Here is a 22,088-nt window from a genome sequence, read left to right as displayed (position 1 = left end):
CCCTCACATTTGTGCAGCTTTACACTTTTCAAAGCACTTCTCATGCATTAGGCTGATTTGATCCTCACGATAATCCTATGAGGCCAATGGGGCAAGTAATTATAATTGCAATTTGACAGATGAGCAAAGTGAGACACAGAACCATTAGTTAACTTATCTGTGGCACATAGCTAATTAGTGGCAGAACTGAGATGAGACCAACTTATAGGACCATAGATTTAGATCCAGAAAGGACCTAAGGGGTCATACAGTCCAGTACTTTCATTTTGCCAGTAAGGAAGCTAAGGACAGAGAAATTAAATCATTTGCCCAAGGTCAGACAGTCAGTGGCAGAGAGTACATTTGAACCCAGGTCCTTTCCACAACACCATGCTGCTTTCTCATGTCGCAGAATCATAGATCATGAGAGCTATAAAGAAGGAAGCATGTATTATGCACCTGCTCTGTGCCAGGCATTGGACTAAGTGCTTTGCAAATATTATCTCATTCAGATAAGTAGATTGAGGCCCAGTCTACTAGGATTTGCCCAAGGTCATAGCTAGAATTAGAGCTAAAGCTCAACTAATGTTGATTGATGTTATAGAATAATAATAATAATAATAATGTCATTTCCATAGCACTTTAAGTTTTGCAAAGTCCTTTACAATTATCTCATTTGATCTGGGAGATGGGTGCTATTATTTTCCCCATTTTACATATAAAGGAACTGAGGCAGAGATCAATTAAGAGGCTAACAGTCTTATTTGAACTCAAGCAGATAAGACTTCTTGACTCCAGGTCCATCACTCTGTGCACTATGGCGCCACCTAGCTGCTTAATATACTCTTCTAGTGCTCCTTCATTGTACCTTGACTTAAGAATTAGAAAAAAAAATCCAAATTCTAAAAACTTATTTAAGATTTCTCTGTATATGCAGAGGAAAAATCCAACTGGATAGTCATCTCAATGCCATAAGCAAGCATTTTCGATGTAATTCAAGTCAACAAGCAGATATGCCCTCCTAAGTGCTGGGAATACAAAGACAACTACTGAAGTCCAGCCAAGCTTCACACTCTACTTGCACTGGCTTTGAAAACTCAAGATCAACTACAGACTACCAAGAAGCCCCAGAGAATGACTTTATTTGAAGATGAAGAGCATAGTGTTTGTCCTCTAAAAGCTTATATTCAGTATACACGTACTGTCTATGGACAAAGAGCACATCAGTTCATTTATTGGCATGAAACCAGGTTGACAACTTGGACTGATACCATTTGGTCATCAATCAATAAATCAATTAATTAATTCAAGGATTAAGCAAGTAGCTATTGTTAGAAATAATTCAGATTTTGGCTGAGCCAACAATCAACTCTTTCCTGGAGCCCTCAGAAAAACATGACCCTTTGTCAACTTTTTTTCCAATTGAGAGAGAGAAGAGGCAGTGATGAGCTACTATCCCTGAAAATTCTCTAATTCTCTAGGACTTTTCTTACTGAGAAAGGTTAATCCAAGCCTTCTGGTATTTGCTAGTCCATGTAGTAGAATCTTGTCACAATATTAGGTAATACTAATTCTGATTCTAGGTACTTCAAAAGAGAAAAGGTAAAATAAAAAAATGGAAAAAGTGAAATTCTGTTTCAAGATGTTTGCTGACTGCTATTACACATGTTTTGCACTTAAAGTAAGAAAAATTGTTTTAAGCATATATTATTTCTTATTTATGAACAGAGGGCAGTAGGCTATAGTTGTAAGGGGCAGAAGACTCTTTTATTAGTGAGTCATGAAAGATAAAATGATCAGTTTACTATTTTCCATGCAGCTAGATCATAGATTTTTAAGACTTCACAGAGTTGGACAAATCCTTGGAGGTCACTAAATCTATCATTATTATTTTGCAGTTGAAGGAACTGAGGCCTCGGCAGGTTGTGCCTTACATAGTTAGTATGTGTCCGAGGTAGGATTTGAACCCAGGTCTTCCTGATTCCAAATTCAATGTTCTATATCCATAATATCCCTTCCAAGTAAAAAAAAATGCCCTTATCAATGAGAGTCTGAAAAGGGTCATAGATACTAGGGATCAGCAAATACAATTCTCACATGAAGAACACACCTTAATACTTCAAAAGATATGTGACTTTATCAATGTAGATGTCCCCTCTGCCAGTGCAGGCAGCATGGAATCATCTTAGCTGATGGTTTCATGATCTCTAGCCATTGCTAGAATATTTCACTAAAATTCAACCTTTTGACAATGAGCCTCTCTACACTTAGATAGGCTGCTCCATAGATGGCCATCCATCTCCAGGCCTACGCACAAAGCTTTTGCAGCTTCAGAAGAGCAGCCAGAGCTCATGCTTCATTGGCATTGTCTTTGAGAATGCAAGATCACCACCAAACTATCATGAGGTCAAAGAGAAAGACTTTAGTGGATGATGAAGAACCGAATACCTGCATCCCATCCTTTGCCCGTGTATTATATATACATTTGCCAAAAAGTGAGATTCTCACTGAAAGGGGAGACTGATTCTAATGTCCCCAAGTTTTCATAATTAAGAATGTATGGGGGGCAGCTAGGTGGTGAAGTGGATAAAGCACCAGTCCTGGATTCAGGAGGACCTGAGTTCAAATCCGACCTCAGACACTTGACACTTACTATCTGTGTGACCCTGGGCAAGTCACTTAACCCTCATTGCCCTGAAAAAAAAAAAAAAGAATGTATAGAAACCCTTGCTTCTAGTTTCCTTATCATTAAAGAAAAATGAAAACAGAAAAGTTTGAGATATTACATATCTGGCCAGAAAATAAAAATTTTCATGTGTTCAGGAGAGGAAAAGAGGCAACATGAAAGAGCAGGAAGAGAACTGGCAATGAGGTCATAAAAAAAGTTGGGTTGAGGAACCCAACTCTGACTCATGCTGGCTATAGGACCCTGAATAAATAAGTCACTTAACCTTTCGCTGCTCCAGGCAATTTTTAAGGCTGTAAGTCACAGAGAAGGTCTCTGCATGCATTGAAAGACAGGTAGTTTCATCTCCTATCCTAGAAGAGGGACATGATACTATTTTTAAAACTAGAGAAAACTAGTTTCATGTACAAAGTTCACAGTGGCATATATAATCCTCTTTATTGTTCTTCTTTATATTTTGAAATATTCAAGTATGTTAATGACTTTTGTGGCCTTGGGTAAGTTAGTTTACCTTCCTGGTCCTCAGTTTCCGTATCTGGAAAATGTAGAATAGAATAGATGATGAAAGGCTACACAAGAGATTAGACAGTTACAGATCCTTGGTTTTAACTGATGATCTCTTGAGTCTGTCCTGATCCTGCTATGAATAGCACCTGCTATGAAATTAGAGAGAATGATGGCTACACAGAAAGTATGGGCTATCTACAAAGCCAAACTAGACAATTAAGAATTTTAGAAAATCAATAAATGCTGTCCAAATGATATGCACACTGACTAAAATGTGTCAGATGACTATTAATTCTTTACTTAACTTTGGTATTCTAGATCAAGGTTAAGTCTCAAGGTTGGGTTCTTTAGGCTCCATTGCACAAGATTTAGAAGTAGAATGTACCTCAGAAATCAATCCTCTCATTTTACAGATGAGAAGAGTCCTAGAGAGGGTAAAGTGGAAAGTGACCCGCCCCACATGACAATAAGTAGCAGTCATGATTCAAATCCAGGTCCTCTGACTCCATGCCCGGTGATCTTTCCATTCCACGATGTCTCCTCATTCCATGTACATGAGAGGTGCTGAAATAATATTGTCAACACTCTAACCTAAGAAGCCATTAGCCATGAAAAATCTTCCCCTACCTTCCTCTCATTTTTTCCCTTAGAAGCCCAGGCTATTGCTGGCACTAATTACAAGATCTTAGCAAAGAAGGGTTTCCTCTTGGCCTTCATCCAGTTGGACTCTAGCTATTGTTGCCAAACAAATAATTTATTTAGCAAGTTTGAGAAGGGGGAAGGGAAAGGAACCAAACCTTAGGTGTCTATATGTGTCCAACATGGTGCTAAGCACTTTATAAATACTTCATTTGATCCTCAGAATAAATACTATCTTTATCACCATTTAATAGTTGAAGAAACTGAGGCAAACAGAGGTTAAGTGACTTGCCCAGGATCACTAAGCCAGCAAACATCTGAAGTTGTATATGAGCTCAGGTCTTCCTAACTCCAAGTCCAGCCCTCTATCCAGTCTGCCACCTAAGCTCCCTCTCCTGAGCATGGAAAAAGGGTGATAAGGGTCAAATACTGAAAGATTCTGAGCTATGACACTGTGGAACTCATTGTTTATACCTGTAAAAATACCTAGGAACAGAAGGAAGGTGGCAAAATATATCATTAAAATAGTACTCACTATGTGTCGAGCTGCAAAAACTCCATCAACAATTGCACAGCAGAATGCTGCCACCACGCCAAAGCTGATAAAGACTATGGCAGCTACCAACTACAAGAGGAAAAAACAAAGGTGGAATGGGTATGTGTTCTTTTTTGAAAATTTTTTTTATTCTGAATAGAATTTTATTTTTCAAAATATATGTAAAAATAAAATTTTAAATTCAATTTTTAAAAAACTTTGCGTTCCAACTTCTCTTCCCCCCTCCATTCCCGCCCCCCACCCACAAGAACTCAATCCATTCAAAATAAGTTATACATGAGTAGTCATGGAAAAATTCCCATATTAGCTAGTTGTGAGAGAAAACAGTCCAAAAAACCAAAACTTCAGATTAAGAAATTGTCAAAGAGGAAATGAAAAAAAAATTTTTAATGTGTTTCCATCTGTTTTCAGATACTATCAGTTCTTTCTCTGCAGATGAGCTGCAATCTTCATACGTCCCTCAGGGTTACATTGGATCATTGCCTTGCTGAAAACAACCATATGATTCCCAGCAGATCATCCCCCACTATTGCTGTTATTTTGTATAAAGTACATTTCACTCTGCTTCAGCTCATGTAGGTCTCTCCAGGTTTTCCCAATAGCATCCTATTAATCACAACCTCTGTATAGTACCTTAAGCTTGACAGAGAATCTTCTTCACAAAAGCCCAGCAAAGTAGGTACCATACATTTTGCCATTATAATCAATCATCATAACTATTTCCCTCCATCCCACTCCCTTCCCATGACATTTACTCTATCTTCTTTTTACCTATTCCTCCTCAGATGTGCCTTACTTCTGACTATCCTCTCCCTTGCTCTGCACTCCCCTTTTTCACCCTTCCTTCCTTGTCCACTTCCCCTCCTATTTTCCTGCAGGGTTAAATAGATTGCTCCTCCCAATTGGGTATGAAAGCTATTCCCTCCATGAGCCCAATCCAATGAGATCAGGGTCCCTGAGCTAATTCTGTGTTCTAAATTTTTCTTCCTCCCTCCCTCTTCAACACTCCCTATGAGATCAAGCAATTCAATATGTCATACTGGTGCAGTAATGCAGAACATCTTCATCTTCCTTGAAAGTGTTTTGCTTTTTATTGCTCTCTCTCCCCCAATCTATCCTTTCTTCCTTCCCTTCTCCCCCACCCCTTCTCTCCTTCCCCCCCACCCAGGGCAAAAGTATATTACTATACCTACTTGAGTATGTATGTTAGTCCTTCTTTGAGCCAGTTCTGATGATATTAAGGTTCACTCACTCCCCAACTCCTTCCCCCTCTTCTACTCTCCTCCATAAGCTTTCTTCTTGTTTCCTTCATGTGAAATACCATCTCTCCCCCTCTCGCTCCCCCAGTTTATTCCTCCTACACCTCAACCCTATTTTAATGATGTCATCATGGGTTAGCTAGGCAGCACAGTGGACAAAGCACCAGCCCTGGACCCAGGAGGCCCCCCAAGCTTAAATCCAGCCCCAGACATAAGACACCCCTCCCTGTCTGCCCTACAAAGGGTATGTGTTCTTTTACAACAACAACAACAAAGCCTTCTAAAATAAAAGATAATGTCAATTTCTCAAACTAGTGACAATTTTTATTTTACTTTTCTTCCCCAATATAAATACATACATACATGTGTGCACTGCAACACACACAATTATAACCTTTTCTTTACTTATCTTGGTCTCTGGTAGAGAAACATGACAGAATTTCACATTGTATAAAATGCAGAGGCCCAACATACACAGCCTACAAGACTCCCAATTCTGCCTGAACTAGATTCAATTGTAATTAGGAAATATTTAGAAAAATATATAATAAAACATATATAATATCACATTTTAAATCTAAGTCAATATTCAGCCCAAAGGGATCTTTCTGCACACTATACTCTGTTCTATTTGAGTCTGACACCACTGGCATAAAGTACTTTCTCAGATACCTCAGAGATTTACTTCCAATGTCAACTCTATGATTCTAAGTGTGATTCATTGTGCAGGGTTCAGTGCAGGGCTCTCTTATTTCTGAGTTACATATAAAATGTTAGAAATGGAATTTAAGGCATTTCTGAAAATATTTTTATAGAGTGGAATTTGGGTACCCACATAGATAGATGGTACAGTGGATAAAGTGCTGGGACTGAAGTTAGAAGGACTCCTATTATTGAGGTCAAATCTAGCCTCAGACCCTTACTAGATGTGTGACCCCAGGCAAGTCATTTAACCTCGTATTACTCAGTTTCCTCATCCGGAAAATGAGCTGGAGAAGGAAATGGCAAACCACTTTAGTATCTCTGCCAAGAAAACCCCAAAAGGAGCCACAAAGAGTCAGACGTGACTGAAAATGACTGAACAACAACATATGTATTCATAGTCATGGGATAAAAAGTCTTGTGGAATGGGATGTGCACTGGATTAGAAGCCAGAGGACCCCAATTCAAATCCTGGTTGTACTACTTATGACTTATAGCACATTTGGTATGCCATCTAATATTTCTGGGACTCTTGCCATCAGCTACAAATAAAGAGGCTATGAAAATACAACCTATTTGGGGAAAGGAATCTAATAAGAACTGCTATGAAAACTGCTTTTGCAGTTTGGCAAAAGATAGGTTTCAACTGGCACCTCACACCATACACCACAATAAATTCCAAATGGATAACTGACTTAAATGTAAAAAGTCATACCATAAAAAAAAAACTGGAGAAAAATAGATAATGGTATTTTTCACAACTATGGATAAGCAGAGAATTCTTATCCAAATAAGGGATAAAGGAGATCACAAAAGATAAAAGATAGCTTTGGCTCAATGATTGAAAAGCACAAATTTTGCATGAGCAAAATCAAAAGGGCTAGGAGTTAAAGCAATTATTAATTGGGAAAACTGCATTAATCTCTATGACAAAGATCCAATATCCTGGATATTAGAATTAACACAAATGTGTAAGACCAAGAACCATTCTCCCATAGATAAGTGGTCAAAGGATAAGAACAAACAGCTCTTTTCAAAAATTACAAACTATCCTACTAAAATGTCCATACCCTTTGACCCAGAGATTTTACTACTAAGCACATTCCCCAAGGTGGCAAAAAACTAGAAAGTTCCTATATATACCAAAACATTTACAGCATTTGTTTCTGTAGTAGAAAAGAATTGAAAATGAAGCGGATGTCCATTCAATTGGGGAAGAACTAAGCAACTTGTGCTACATGACTGTACATGAATAATATTCCATTGGAAAATTATTGTGCTATGAGTAAAAATGAATATGAAGAATGCAGAGAAGCACAGGGAGACACACGGACTGATAAAAAGAAATTTACAACAATGGAAATGGAAAGAATAATGCCTCACCCCCCTCACCCACCCAACCCCGCCCCAAAATGAACACTGTATATTTATAATGACTCAATTTAACCCCTGAAGAGGAGAATTTGCATCTCCCTCCCTTCTTTGAAGGGGTGGGGGAACAGGCATATGGTCTTAGACTATGATGATACATTGTTTAACTTTACACTCAGCCTCTCTCACTCTCTCTGTCTCAGTGTGTGTGTGTGTGTGTGTGTGCGCGTGTGTGTGTGTCTCTGTCTCTCTCTCCCCCTCCCTCCTTCTTTCCCTCCTTCCCTCTCTCTCTCATTTGTTACAAAAAATGACATTCTGAGGGGCAGTTAGGTAGCGCAGTGGACAAAGCACCGGCCCTGGATTCAGAAGGACCTGAGTTCAAATTTGGCCTCAGACACTTGACACCAGCTGTGTGACCCTGGGCAAGTCACTTAACCCTCACTGCCCCACCAAAAAAAATTTATGTTCTAGGTAAAGGAGGGAAATTTTATATATATATATATATATATATATATATATATATATATATATATATATATATATATATATATATATATATATATATATATGCACACACACACATATTTAGAAATGAAAGTGCTATAAAAACAAAAGTTATCAACAAAAAAGTTTAAAGAACTGCAAACTAGTAACCATTTGAAAGATGATTCCAAATGACTAATAATAAGAGCAAATGTACCAAATAGGAACATTTCTTTATACTGCCTCTCCTTCTGACTTCAGTCTGTTGGTGACACTATTATTCAGCCTGTTTCCCCACATTTGAACACTGGTGTCATTTCATTTGTCTATCTTCCTCAATTCAATTACTTAGGAAATTCTGTTGGTTCCAAGCCCATAATCTTTATTGCATTCATTCCCTTCTCTTTGCTGTCATAGTACACTGTAGTTCAGGCCCTTATCACCTCTTTGTTTCTGGTAAAACAATGACAAAATTTCCATTGAAGACTATTGTAATAGCCTCCTAAGTGGTCTTAATTCCATCTTCTCTCCTTTCTAATACATCTTCTACAGAACTGCTAAAATGATCCCCTGCTCAAGAAAAGCAAATGGCTCCTTATGGCCATTAGGATAAAATGCAAGTCGTCTGTTAGAGGTTTAAAGCCTTTCACAATATGGTTCCAGTCTACCTTATTGCACATTACTCTCTTTCATTAATTTTAGGTGTAAGCTGAGGGGCAGCTAGGTGGCGCAGTGGATAAAGCACCAGCCCTGGATTCAGGAGGACCTAAGTTCAAATTTGACTTCAGACACTTGACACTTACTAGCTGTGTGACCCTGGGCAAGTCACTTAACCCTCATTGCCCCGCCCCCCCCAAAAAGGTCTAAACTGCTCCCTGTACCTATTCCTCTTCCATCCTATCTCTCCATGATTTCTTGGATTATTTCCTATACCTGGAATACATTCTTTACTCAACTCTCCCTTTTAGAATCCCTAGCTTCTTCCAAGGCTCAGTTCAAGTTCCAGCTCCTACAAAAGGCTCTTCATGATTTACTCCCCCTCCCATTTGGTAGCACCTTCTCTCTCACTAATATTATTTTATGTATTTTGTATTTATTTATATGTGCACATATTGTTTCCTCTCCCCACCCCCAGCCAGTAGAATGTAAATTCTTTGAGGACAGAGATTGTCTTATCTAAACTTTGCATCTTTACTAGCACTCAGAAAGACGTTTTATACTTGGTAGTTATTTAGCAAACATTTGTTAGTAAATATAATTTGCTGTGAGCAAATTGCTTTCTAAACTATAAGAATGTGATTATTTTTGATGAATGACTGGGTGGATGGATGGATGATTGAATATGAAGCCTTGGTGCTAGCAGTGAAGCTCATGAGAGGGGTAAAGGGTTGCCATTGGTGCTTTTCCCATTCCCCCAAAGTAATTACTGACAAATTATGGCACGCCAAGGAGGCCTGAGGATCAGTGGCATTCAGCTTGGAGATCTACCAGCAGATTTTATTCTCCTGGCTGGGAAGCCCAATACACAAAGTACTCATGTCCTACTTTATTTTCTTTCCTTCTTTCTTTCTTTTTGCAGGACACTGAGGATTAAGTGACTTGACCAGGGTCACACAGCTAGTAAGTGTCAAGTGTCTGAGGCCACATGTCCTCTTGCTCTTAGATTTTATAACCTAGTAAAGGTTTACCCCCCAAAATTTCCCCCTATTTTGACAATACTGTAAAAGAAGTACCAATTATAAATACGATTCCCTGTGGTAATGGAAATATTTGGAAAAGATACGTGAATTTGATTCCCCTCCCTAAAAGGCAATGACATCCCACATCAAAAAACCTGAATTAGATCGACCTTGTCTTTCTCAAGTTTCCCAACAGTACCCTTGTAATAAGACTACAAAATTATATGTCTGGATCTGGAAAGTGTTTGCTGAAATCTGACCTTGATCTGTTTCTCCTGTTTCATACATGGTCAACTTATTGATGATTTGCAATAGAAAAATCTGTTTGTTTTCTTCTCAAGAGAAAGAGGTTTTTTATATATATATATAAATATTATAATTATTATATATATATAAAACCCTCATTGCCCTGCCAAAAAAAGGAAAGAAAAAAAGATAGATGCTATTATCTCCATTTTACAAATGAAGAAACTGAGGCTTAGAGAGGTTAAACAAGTTGTCCAAAGTCACACAGCTAGTAAGTATCTGAGGCAGGAAAATCTTCCTTTCTCTAAGTCTAACACATACGTATATACACAGAGTCAATCTCTCTCTCTCTCTCTCTCTCTCTCTCTCTCTCTCTCTCTCTCTCTCTGTGTGTGTGTGTGTGTGGGGGGTGGGTGTGTGTGCATATATTTGTGAAATATATGCATACAAAATATTTTAAAGACTTATAAACTCAATCAATGCAATGACCATCCTCAATTCTAAAGGACCAATAATGAAGAATGCTACCTAACTTCTATCAGAGAGGTGATGGATCAAAGAATTTAGAATTTAGAATGTATCTTTTTTTTTACATGGCCAATGTAGGAATTTATTCTGCTTAACTATGCATATTTATTATATGGGCTCCCCCTCCCCTCAATGGTGATAAGTAAAAAGAAAACCTGTTTTCACCAACTAAAAAAAAAAAACTTAATTTAAATATAAAAATAAAAGTTACTCCATTTTTATCAATATGGAACCACTAGAATGTAAGTTACCTAAGAATAGGGACTATTGCATTCTTCAATTTGTATTCCCAATACTTAGTATAATGTTTGATACATTGTAAGTTCTTTTTGTTTTGTTTTTTGGCAGGGCAATGGGGGTTAAGTAACTTGCCCAGGGTCACACAGCTAGTAAGTGTCAAGTGCCTGAGGCCGCATTTGAACTCAGGTCCTCCTGAATCCAGGGCCGGTGCTTTATCCACTGTGCCACCTAGCTGCCCCCTACATTGGTTCTTAATAAATGGTTGCTGGTTAACACTTTCAGACCAAATGAATGACTATCTGAACAACTTGAATAAAAATATTACGTGTATATTTTAAGAGAGATTTTAGTTTAACCTTAGGTTAAAAAAGGTTAATTCTTTGTCATTGGTTTATTGGACAAAATCTTACATCATGTCAGATATGGTCAATAATAAAAAATATATTTATTATAAAGCATTTGATGGCCAACCATTTGGTGATGAGCCACTCTGTACTTAGCTGGGTTGGCCCTCAATGGAAAGACATACAGTTCATTATCTGGATGGAAGGTGCTTTTCTCATCTCTATTTTATAGATGAGGAAATTGAGACAGAGAACAGTTAAATGGCTTCTACAGAGTCACACAGCGAATGAGGATCTGAGGCATCATTCAACCTCAGTCAGGTCTTCCTGACTCATCCAACACTCTATTCACTGCACCACATAGATGTCCAAGCAATCAAAGTAAAATCACACTTTAGGAAAAAGAGACTTTTGTCATAAAAAAAGGCTATTGTCATTGAAGTCCAAAGGCTAATCATGGACACTGTTCTACAGTAGAGATCACAAACAAGGTATTTTCCCACTCAGACCACAGCCTGCCTAACTGTAACACCTCTCATTCTTTCCTATACATGAAGATAGATCTTCTTTTAGACAAGTATATCAACATGGATAAAGAGAAAGATGAGGAGGACTAGAGAGAGTACTGGATTTTAGATTCAGTGGGCACTGATTCAAATTCAGGCTTTGCCACTTATACCTGTAAATGGGGTAAAAAAAAAAAAAAGCTTCTCTAAGGACTCAGTTTCCTCATCTCTAAAATGAGGGAGTTAGATTAAATAATCTATATAGTTTTATCCCTACAACATTAAGAGATCAATAGAAAGGCCCTGGACAAGAATTGAGTTGCATGTGACAAAAAGGTGTAAGTAGGGGCAGCTAGTGCTGCACTGGATAAAGCACCGGCCCTGGATTCAGGAGGACCTGAGTTCAAATGTGACCTCAGACACTTGACACTTACTAGCTGTGTGACCCTGGGCAAGTGACTTAACCCTCATTGCCCCACCAAAAAAAAAGGTGTAAGTAGGTGCCTTGCCCTCGGTATCAAAACATCTTTCCAATTTGTCAGTTCTTCCTCAAAAACAGCCCTTCCAGGGTCAGCTAGGTGGCACAGTGGATAGAGCACCGGCCCTGGATTCAGGAGGACCTGAGTTCAAATCCAGCCTCAGCCATTTGATACTTACTAACTGTGTGACCTTGGGCAAGTCACTTGACCCTCACTGCCTCGTAAAACAAACAAACAAACCAGCCCTTCCATCTCTTTTTTCCTTTCTAACTCCATGGCCATAACCCTGTTTTAAGCTCTTGTCATCTCATGCTTTAACTATTATCAAAGATTCCTAACTGATTTCTCTTCCTCTTCCAGTCTATTCTGTATACACTTGCATGGTGGGAACTAAAGCCTGAGAATGTGACCTATGGCAACAGGGTTATTGTAAACAATAAAATAGCTCCCATGGGAAAATTTACATGTAACCATTCATGTGACCCTGGGCCATATCTATATAATATCTGGTCTGACTTGGGATTGGTTTGGAGACCCACCATTCTGTCCTGCTTCTGCCCAGGACCAATCTCATGAGTAAGTCCCCCACAATAAAACCAATGTACAACCATGCTGGCATGATCTGCCCCTATTTCTTCAGTATCCCAGTATTCCTCAGAGATGGGACTGTCTCCCTAGATGGTATGCACTGATTACAACACTCTTATCAGATCAATCTCCCTAACACTGCTTTATAAAGTCACATATACCCTATCCCTACCCTACCCCTATAGGGGGTAACTTGTACCTTCCAAATGAAGTTCAAACTCCTCAGCTTGGCATTCAAGGCCCTTTCTATAGCGGTTGACACTGTTGACTACCCTCACCTCTTGGATACTCTCTCCTTCCTTAATTTTCATGACAGTGCTCTTTCTTGCTTCTCCTACTTGTAAAAACATTCATCTTTCTTATTTGCTAGCTTATCATCCATGTCTTTTCTCCTATGTGTGGGTGTACCCCAGGGTTCTGTCCTAGGTCTTCTTTTTTCTCTCAATATATACTCTCTTTCTTAGTGGTCTCATCAGCTACCATGGATTCAATTAGCACCCAAGCAATGGATTTCCAGATTTGTAGTCAAGAACTAAATTTTGCATATAAGCAGACAAAAAGAAAACAAGTTTCTTATAAGAAAAGGAAAAGAAGTCATTTTGTATACACACTGAATTTTGCAATATTGTTACTACCTCTCTTAAATTACTTGGACCTATTGTCCAAGATATAAGAAAACCCATTACATTTTTATAAGCTGGTGAGCCCAATAATATAGTCAGAATACAAACAGTGGGATCACTAAACCATTATCCATACAACACAGAAGGACTTCCAATATCTCCTACCATCTGAATCAGAAACTTTGCCAGCTGCTATAGCAACGGCACAGGAAATAGATTAGAAGCCATAAAACCTAGAAAATAAATTTTATTGCATTCTGCTTGGGACCAAGGTGCACCTGTGTTGTGACATAGGAAAGCAAAAATAATGCTCATCCAGAGTCTTTTACTAGTTCCAATATAAGTACACCTTGCCTGGACAGTATGTATCTATAGGACCCAGGACCAAGCCACTCTTATATTGCCTGTCACACTGTGGAAAGGAACCATAGGCATCTTTTTTTTTTTTTTAATGGAGAAAAAAGAACAGAAGGAAAGCTGGAAAGAAGGCCAGATGAGCCGGACAGTTTTAGTGTTTGTTGCTATAAATTGATTTTTATTAGATAACTAAAAAGAAAAGCAAGCTGGATGTACTTTAGACAATCTTTTTCTATTCTACTATGCATATGAAAATGTTGGAGTTCAACAAATTCAGAATAAAAATGTAAAAAAAAGTTTTAAGAAATGTTTAAAAAGAAAGAAGAGAGCATACATCTAGAGCCAAAAGAGACTTTAGAGTTTATCTAATCCAACCCATTCATTGTACAGAGGAGGAAACTGAGGCCTAGGGATATTAAGTGACAGAGTCAGGATTTGAACTCAGATCCTTTTGACTCCACATTTGACACTTCCCCCACTATGTAATGCAGAATGAGATACAATTTGTTTTAATGAGAAGAGGCTGGGGGAGGAGGTCTGTAGTCCTGGTTTCTAACCACGGAAATACAACTAAGGCAAGTCACATGCTAAATGCCATACCCAAATTCCACTACAGTATGTGTGACAAATGATCATCCAGCATTTCCTTGAAGATCCCCAAGCAGGAAGAACCAATTGCCTCTCCAAGGTGACCCTTTCTAACTTATGGTTAGTCCTAATAGTTAAGTTTTTCTTTATACCAAACCCCAATGTGTCTCTCTACAACTTTTACCTGTCACTTATTTGTTTCTCCCTCTGAGATCTCAAGGACAAGATCTTCAATGAATCATAATGTCTTTTAAACTGTTTTCCCATCTGGTAAAACGGAGTGCTGAGCTCTGAGTCAGGAAAGCCTGGGTTCAAATCCAAGCCAAGTACTTCCAGGCTGTATGACTATGAGGAAGTCACTTAAACTCTGATTTTCCTGCTTCCCAACACCTTACTTTTCACTTTAACGAACAGTTCCTTTTCTCCTGGTACAACTGCCCTTATGTGGTAGGAAGAATCCTGAACTGGGAGTCAGAGAACCTGAGTCCAAATCTTGGTTTTGTTGCTTACAAGCTGCATGACTTCTGGGAAGCTACATTAGCTCTCAGAGCTTCAGTTTCTTCATATGTAAAATGAGGGGATTGGACTCAGTGACCTCTACATTCTCTTCTAGGTCTTCTCTTATGATTTTTCCATTAACCTAAGTAGGAAGAGTTCATTTACCAATATAAGAGGCATATAAATCAATTCCAATTTGAGGACAGATTTTTTTTTTATCCTCAAAAGATCGATTTATTCTGTTCTCACAGATCTAGAACTTTCTAGACCAAAATACCCCTCCCTTGTCATCACCCTCCTATATGTGTTTCTACCCATATTGTTCCTTGAGGGCAGACGTCCCTTTTGTAATTGTATCCCTAGCTTTTAGCATGGTGCTTGGCACATAATAAGTGCATAATAAATGTCATTTTAAATTAATTAATTATTTAGTTCATTCGTTCATATCACAAAGTCTTTCCCTAACAAACTTGAGCTTCTGCATAATTACCCAGCTGAGAAGCAAATCCTTGTGCTATGGAAAGAGAACTGGACTGAGAGCGTAGCACAATACCTGACACATAATGCCTGTTTCCTTTTCCTTCCCTTCTTCCCTCCTTACCTCATTTCTTTTCCTTCATCTTTCCCTCTCTTCCTCCTTTTTTCTTTTCTTCCTCTCTCCCTCTCCCTTCCTTTTCTCTCTCCTTCCCTTCTTCCTTTCTTCCTTTCTCCATCTCTCTCTACTTTTCTTTCTTCCTCCCTTCCTTTCTTCCTTCATTCTTTTCTCCCTCTCTCCCCTCTCCTTCTTTCCCTCCCTTCCTTTCCTACCTTCCTTCTTTCCTGACTCCCTCCATCCCTCCCTCCTTCTCACCTTTTTTTATCCCTCCCTCTCTATATCCATCCCTCTCCCCTTTCTTCCTTCCTTCTTGAAAATCAAGAAACATGAATTCTAGTCCTGACAACTTCTATTTGTGTAACCATAAACAAGTTACTTTACTTGTCTGAATCTCAGTTTCCTCATCTATACAGAGATGAAGCTAGACTACTTCTTTGCATTATTCAACTCAATAGCTATTTGTCAAAAAAAAAAAAAATGAATAGCATGGTGTACAGAGAAGAGCCCTGAACCTTGTCAAGAGACCCGGGTTCAAATTGCATCTCTGACACCTTTATGACCTTGGGCAAGTCAGTCAACCCCTCAGTTCCTCAGTTTTCATAGTATCATTCACGAAATGGGTATAACATGCTTACAATCTATATAACTGAATAATTTTGACGATGCTTTGTAAACATTTAAGATGTTATAGAAATGGGAGCTAATGTTAATTAATACTAGGTGAATCCAGAACCGAGGGTAGCTTGGTGGTTGTGAGGGAAAAATCCATCCTCTTCTCAATAATTCTCAGGAACTCAGCAGAGAAGTGACAAAGGCTTTATTTTCTTCTCATGAGAAGGAGGCACCCTAGTGTGCAGCTTGTGGGTGCCCAGAAAGGGGGCTCGCAGGCCCTGTTTTATACCCTAGTCCCTAAAGTGAATGGACCCTCCCCTTTTTCATCACTGGTGGGGTTACAATCTGCACGCAAAAACTAGCTAATTGGAACGCAGTATTCCCACCCCTCTTCCTTGTATGGGCATAACTCAGGAGTGGACCTTATACTTCCTTATATGGACACAACTCTGGAGCGGACCTTATTGAGACCAGGGCTCCTTGAACCATGTGACCTTGCTAACCTGAGGGGGAGGAGGGGATCTGAGACCTTTGTCCTACAAATAGGTCAGGGGGAGTATGACTGACTGTTATATCCACATTGAGAGGAGACAACTACCCATTTCTCACAGTGGTATAGTGCAGGGTTTCTTAAATTCTTTCCACTCACGACCCCTTTTTGCCCAAGAAATTATAACCCACCATCTTGGGTATATGAGTATATAAAATAGGTATACATAACCTTTTACTATTGCCAAATTTTTTGCAACCCCCACTTTTGGTTGTGCAATCCCTTATGGGGTCAAGACCCACAGTTGGTGTAGTGTGGATAAAGCGACAGGCCTGAAATCAGGAAGACTCATCTTTATGAGTTCAAATCTGGCCTCAAATACTTACTAGCTGTGTGACCCTGGGCAAGTCACTTCACCCCATTTGCCTCAGTTTCCTCATCTGTAAAATGAGCTGGAGAAGGAAATAGCAAATCACTCCAGTACCTTTGCCAAGAAAACGCTAAACAGTGTCAAGAAGAGTCAAACATGACTGAAATGACTGAACAACAACTAGAACTGAAGACTTTGATGTAGTCTGAAAAGGGGAGGACATTCAAATCATCAGGTCAGAAATACTTACATGGGTCCAGTACCTGTCAGGCACATTACACACACTGGAAGGGGAAATGGTTCTTCGGACAGAGAGTGTCAAAATAATATGGTAATGTTTTGCACAATTGTACATGTATAACCTACATCTGATTGCTTACCACCTCAAGAAGGGGGGAGGAGGGATGGAATTTGGAACTTGAAACTTTAAATAAAAATGTTTATTATTATTTTTAAAAAACAAAACAAAGAAAATCAAAAGCTACATTAACAACAACAACAACAATAATAATAATAAAATTCAGCCCTTTGTCCTCTTGCAATGAAGGGCCAGTTTTAGAGATAGCTACATAATGTTAAAAGTGAGATGATTTCCAAAGGCACCAGGAAACAAGGCTAATTGCCACTTAGAGCTGCTAACAGTGAAACACCAGGCTGGTAAATGGGTCTTTTAACCACTTATTTCAAGTAAAAGATGTGCTAGTCTCATTCAAAAGCCAAACCTGGCAGAGGTAGATTGAAAGATGAAAGTGTGAAATGCATAAAAGAAGAGGAATCCATTATTCTGGAAGGCTCAAGTAGATTTGCTAAGGATGTATTTGAATCAAAAATACTTTCACAATGGTCCTACACATCAAAGCTCAATACACCACCCTTTTTATGCGTCACCCAAATGCATCTTTAAGTTGTATTTGAAGCTCTTAGCTATTTCCTCTGGCTGAGGCATACCCACCCCTCTCCAACCCACCCCCACCCCCAGAGAAATAACAGCAGTAATGTTGCAAAGCTGCTCTCTTGCCCAAGGGGAGTTTGAATACCACCCCTTTGTTTTGTGAATTTTTCCCCTCAATAAATCTGGCCTGCCATACTGTCTTGCATACATCTGTGTTTCCTTGTATTGAACTACTAGTATTCCAAAGGCTATGTGTAAGCATAGCCTTTGTATTAGAGGGACACATGAAAAATGCTTTGCTTGAAGCTAGCGGTTGTCCCCAAGTGCCCCAGCTAGCTGACTTCTAGGTTGTAAATCTCACTTCGGAAACCAAGCTACATAGGCTGCAGCACTTTGATGATTTGGTTCATTATAAGCTTCCCCCCAAACCAGGACGAAAGGTTTTTTAGAGCTTTTAGGGATAATGTGAAGATGGAGATGTCATTATATGGATCAACAAAAGTAATCAATCAATTAACCAATCAAATATTTACTAAGCGATTACTGGGTAACAGGTGCTGTGCTAGGCACAGAGATGTGAAGATGTAAAGGAAACATTCTATAGAGAGAGATGATATGTATATACACATAAGTATATACAAAATAGGTATGTATATATGATATATGTTAAATAGATCCAATGTTATTTGTGGGGGGGTGCTAGAAACTGGGGGTATCAATTCTAAAAAGTAGAGATGAGAAAGAAGGAAATTCCAGGCATGAGAAACAGCATGTAAAAAGGCACAGACAAGAGATGGAATGACATGGTGGTTGGAATGACTACTGTGTGAGGAAAGACAAGAATGCCAGTTTGGATGGACAGAGAAAGGGAATATTAGTTAGTAAGATTGGAAAGGAAGAACAACCAGAAGATCGAAAAGCCATGAATTAGTTGTGTAAAAGCCACATATTAATTGTACAACTTTACTGGATCTCAATTTTTCATTTATAAAATGGGGGGATTGAACTATTGGACCTTTAACCCCAAGGGGGTCAAAGACAGAAAGGTATGATTGATACATAACAAAATATTCATTGCAGAACTCTTTGTGGTAACAAAGAACAGGAAACAAAATGGGGTACCCTTCCATTCAGGAACAAACGTGTGTGTGTGTGTGTGTGTGTGTGTGTGTGTGTGTGTGTGTGTGTGTGAGAGAGAGAGAGAGAGAGAGAGAGAGAGAGAGAGAGAGAGAGAGAGAGAGAGAGAGAGAGAGAGAGATGAAATTATTACGGTGCAGTAAGAAATGATGAATGAAGAATTTAGAGGAATATAGGAAGACAACATGTGATATATAGGGAGTAAACAGAAGGGGGAAGACACCAGCATTGCCAACCAGGTTTTTAAATTTAAAGGTTTTTCATTTTAATTTTAAACTTAAAGGTTTTTAAATAAATTTTAAATTTAAAGGACTTTAAGTGTTCAAAGATTTTATATTGAACCCTGATGATTTATTGAGGAAGGACAGAAATGATATACCCATTTTCTTCATTACAAGAAAGAGTTCAATTCCATTGTGGAAAGAGGAGTTTTAACCAAAAATGTCTGTGAGATAAAAACAAAAGACAAAAATAAAACTAATTCTAAAATCAAATTAAATGAACGTGTTGGAACTAAGGTCTTTTTTTAATTCTGACAACCTATGATTCTGAGCAGTGTCTGGATCGTTAGATTATAACAAAAGAACAATTACATAGTTTGCTCAGGGTAGTCCTGGATTGGGATCATCTATTTGTGGTCGGCAGGTGACTCAGCAAATGTACTAGGCAGGATGGGTATAACTATAGACAAACTACGGAGTGAATTACTGCAACACATAAGGGAATGAATGGAAATACATCAGAGCGGACCTAAACTAAGCAAGTGGAGCTGGGTGACCACCAGAGTCCCTGGTTAATTTGATGAGTTCCATCTCCCTCCCCACCCCCGGTCCCAGATCACCATGATGAGATTACATGCCGTGGATTCTTATCAGAGAAGGCAAACTCCAACACAGTCATACTGGCTTCCTACCTGTTCCTTGTATATGACATTCCACCTTCTCTCTCCCTCACTGCAAAGCTGGTCCCCCATGTCTCAAATGCACTCTTTCCTCATGTTTGCCTCTTAGAGTCTCTCCTTGCCTTCTAAGCAAAATTCAGCTTTCACCTCCCAATCTGAGACATTTGGGGGATTCTCCTCCACCTCCCCACCTGCCACCCAGTTCCCTCTTCCTCTTAAAATCCATTTAATTGTGTACAAGTGTAACGATTGGAATGACGCCACCTGCTGGAAACTTACTGTAGAAAAGCTCCGCCATGAGGTGAAGGTCTCTGAGGGCAAGACCATGTGTCTTCTCTTTGGGGTCAGGAAGTGACGTTTGCTTGTGGGAGGAAGAAGGGGGAGCCTGGCGCTCTGACTCTCTCTTTCCTGAGGACTCCGGTGGAGAAGGGAGCTAGAAATGCATGCTCCCTTTAATAGATAGATGAATGTAGGCCTTTCTCTCTCTCTTTACCAAATTCTTATACTCTTTAATAAATGCTTAAAAGTCTAACTCTTGCTAAAGCTTATAATTTATTGGCGACCACTCATTAGATATTTTAGACAGAATAGCTAGAATTTTAGCCTTTATACAAGTTTTGCATTTATTTATAAATGTGCTGTAAACCTCAAATGGAAAATAAGCTCCTGGAATTCAGGGATTGTTTTGCCTTTGCCTCTTTTTGTAACCCCAGCCCTTAGCACAATGCTTGGTGCATAGTAGGCAGATGATAAAGGTTAGTTGAGTTGAATGAAACTGAATATGGTAGTACAAAGAGACATGTATAATGCTGGTATACAGCTTAGCCTTCCACCCTCAATAAATCTTTATTAAGTGCCTGTTATGCTCCAGGATCTGTGCTAAGTGCTAGGATAGAAAAAGAGGCCAGAAGACAGTCCCTGTTCTAGGAGTTTACAATCCAGTGAGGTGAGACAACACACAACAAACAAATCTATGCAAAGCAAACTATATAAAGGATAAATAGGAAATTATTAAAAGAGGGAAGGGGGGCAGCTAGGTGGTGCAGTGGATAGAACACTGGCCCTGGAGTCAGGAGGACCTGAGTTCAAATCCAGCCTCAGACACTTAACATTTACTAGCCATGTGACCCTGGGCAAGTCAATTAACCCCAATTGCCTCACTAAAAAAAAATAATAAAATAAAATAAAAGAGGGAAGGCATTGGAATTAAGAGGGGTTGGGGAGGGCAGCTAGGTGGCGCAGTGGATAAAGCACCGGCCTTGGAATCAGGAGTACCTGGGTTCAAATCCGGTCTCAGACATTTAACACTTACTAGCTGTGTGACCCTGGGCAAGTCACTTAACCCCAATTGCCTTACTAAAAAAAAAAAAACAAAAAAAAAACAAACTACTTTCTCCAAAGCTACCAATGATTTTGGGGGCAGCTAGGTGGCGCAGTGGATAGAGCACCGGCCCTGGAGTCAGGAATACCTGAGTTCAAATCCGGCCTCAGACACTTAACACTTATTAGCTGTGTGACCCTGGGCAAGTCACTTAACCCCAATTGCCTCACTAAAAAAACAAACAAAAAAAAAAAGAAAAAAAAAAAAAGAGGGGTTGGGGAAGGCTTCCTGTACAAGATGGGATTTTAGTTGGGACTTAAAAAGCCAGGGAGGCCAGTAGTCAGAGCAGAGAGGGGAGAGCTTTCCAGGCATGGGGGACAGACAACTGGAGAAAATAATATAAGCCAAGAGATGAAGTGTTTTGTTTGTGCAACAGCCAAGGAACAGTGTCACTGGATTGAAGAGTGTATGTTGGAAAATTTTAAAAAATTAAAAAAAAAGAAGAGTGTATGTTGGGGAATAAGGTGAATAAAGACTGAAAAGGATGGAGAAGACTAAATTGTGAAGGGCTTTAAACACCAGAGTATTTTGTATTTCCTCCTGGAAGCAATAAGAAGCCACTGGAGTTAATTGAATAGAGGGACCTGTGTTTTAGAAAATCACTTTAATGGTTGAATGGAGGATGACTTGGAGAGGGGAGAGACTTGAGACAGACAGACCCACCAGCAGCTATTGCATGAGGTGATGAGGACCTACACTGGAGATACACTGGTTAGAGATGGAAAGAGGGCATATGTTGCAAAGCTGGAATTGGCAGGCTTTGGCAACATTTTGGATATGTGGGGAATGAGAAATAGTGAGGAATCCAGGATGGCTTCTAGGTTGTGAGCCTGAGGTACTGAGGGGATATGC

At 39.2% G+C, this 22,088-nt stretch overlaps 1 protein-coding gene across 1 annotated transcript in view; it reads right to left on the bottom strand.

The window, feature by feature from the left end:
• Positions 1 to 22,088, bottom strand: part of TMEM255B (transmembrane protein 255B) — a 132,646-nt gene that overhangs the window by 68,413 nt on the left and 42,145 nt on the right. Inside the window, exon 4 of the mRNA XM_043996095.1 lies at positions 4,347 to 4,436. Within this exon, the coding sequence (XP_043852030.1) occupies positions 4,347 to 4,436 (90 nt within the window). The remainder of the gene's footprint in view (positions 1 to 4,346; positions 4,437 to 22,088) is intronic.

Source organism: Dromiciops gliroides, chromosome 3 (assembly GCF_019393635.1).
Source record: "Dromiciops gliroides isolate mDroGli1 chromosome 3, mDroGli1.pri, whole genome shotgun sequence".
In the NCBI taxonomy this organism is placed as follows: domain Eukaryota; kingdom Metazoa; phylum Chordata; class Mammalia; order Microbiotheria; family Microbiotheriidae; genus Dromiciops; species Dromiciops gliroides.
Note: the sequence above shows the minus strand (reverse complement) of the source record. Positions and strands in the feature narration are given on the sequence as shown.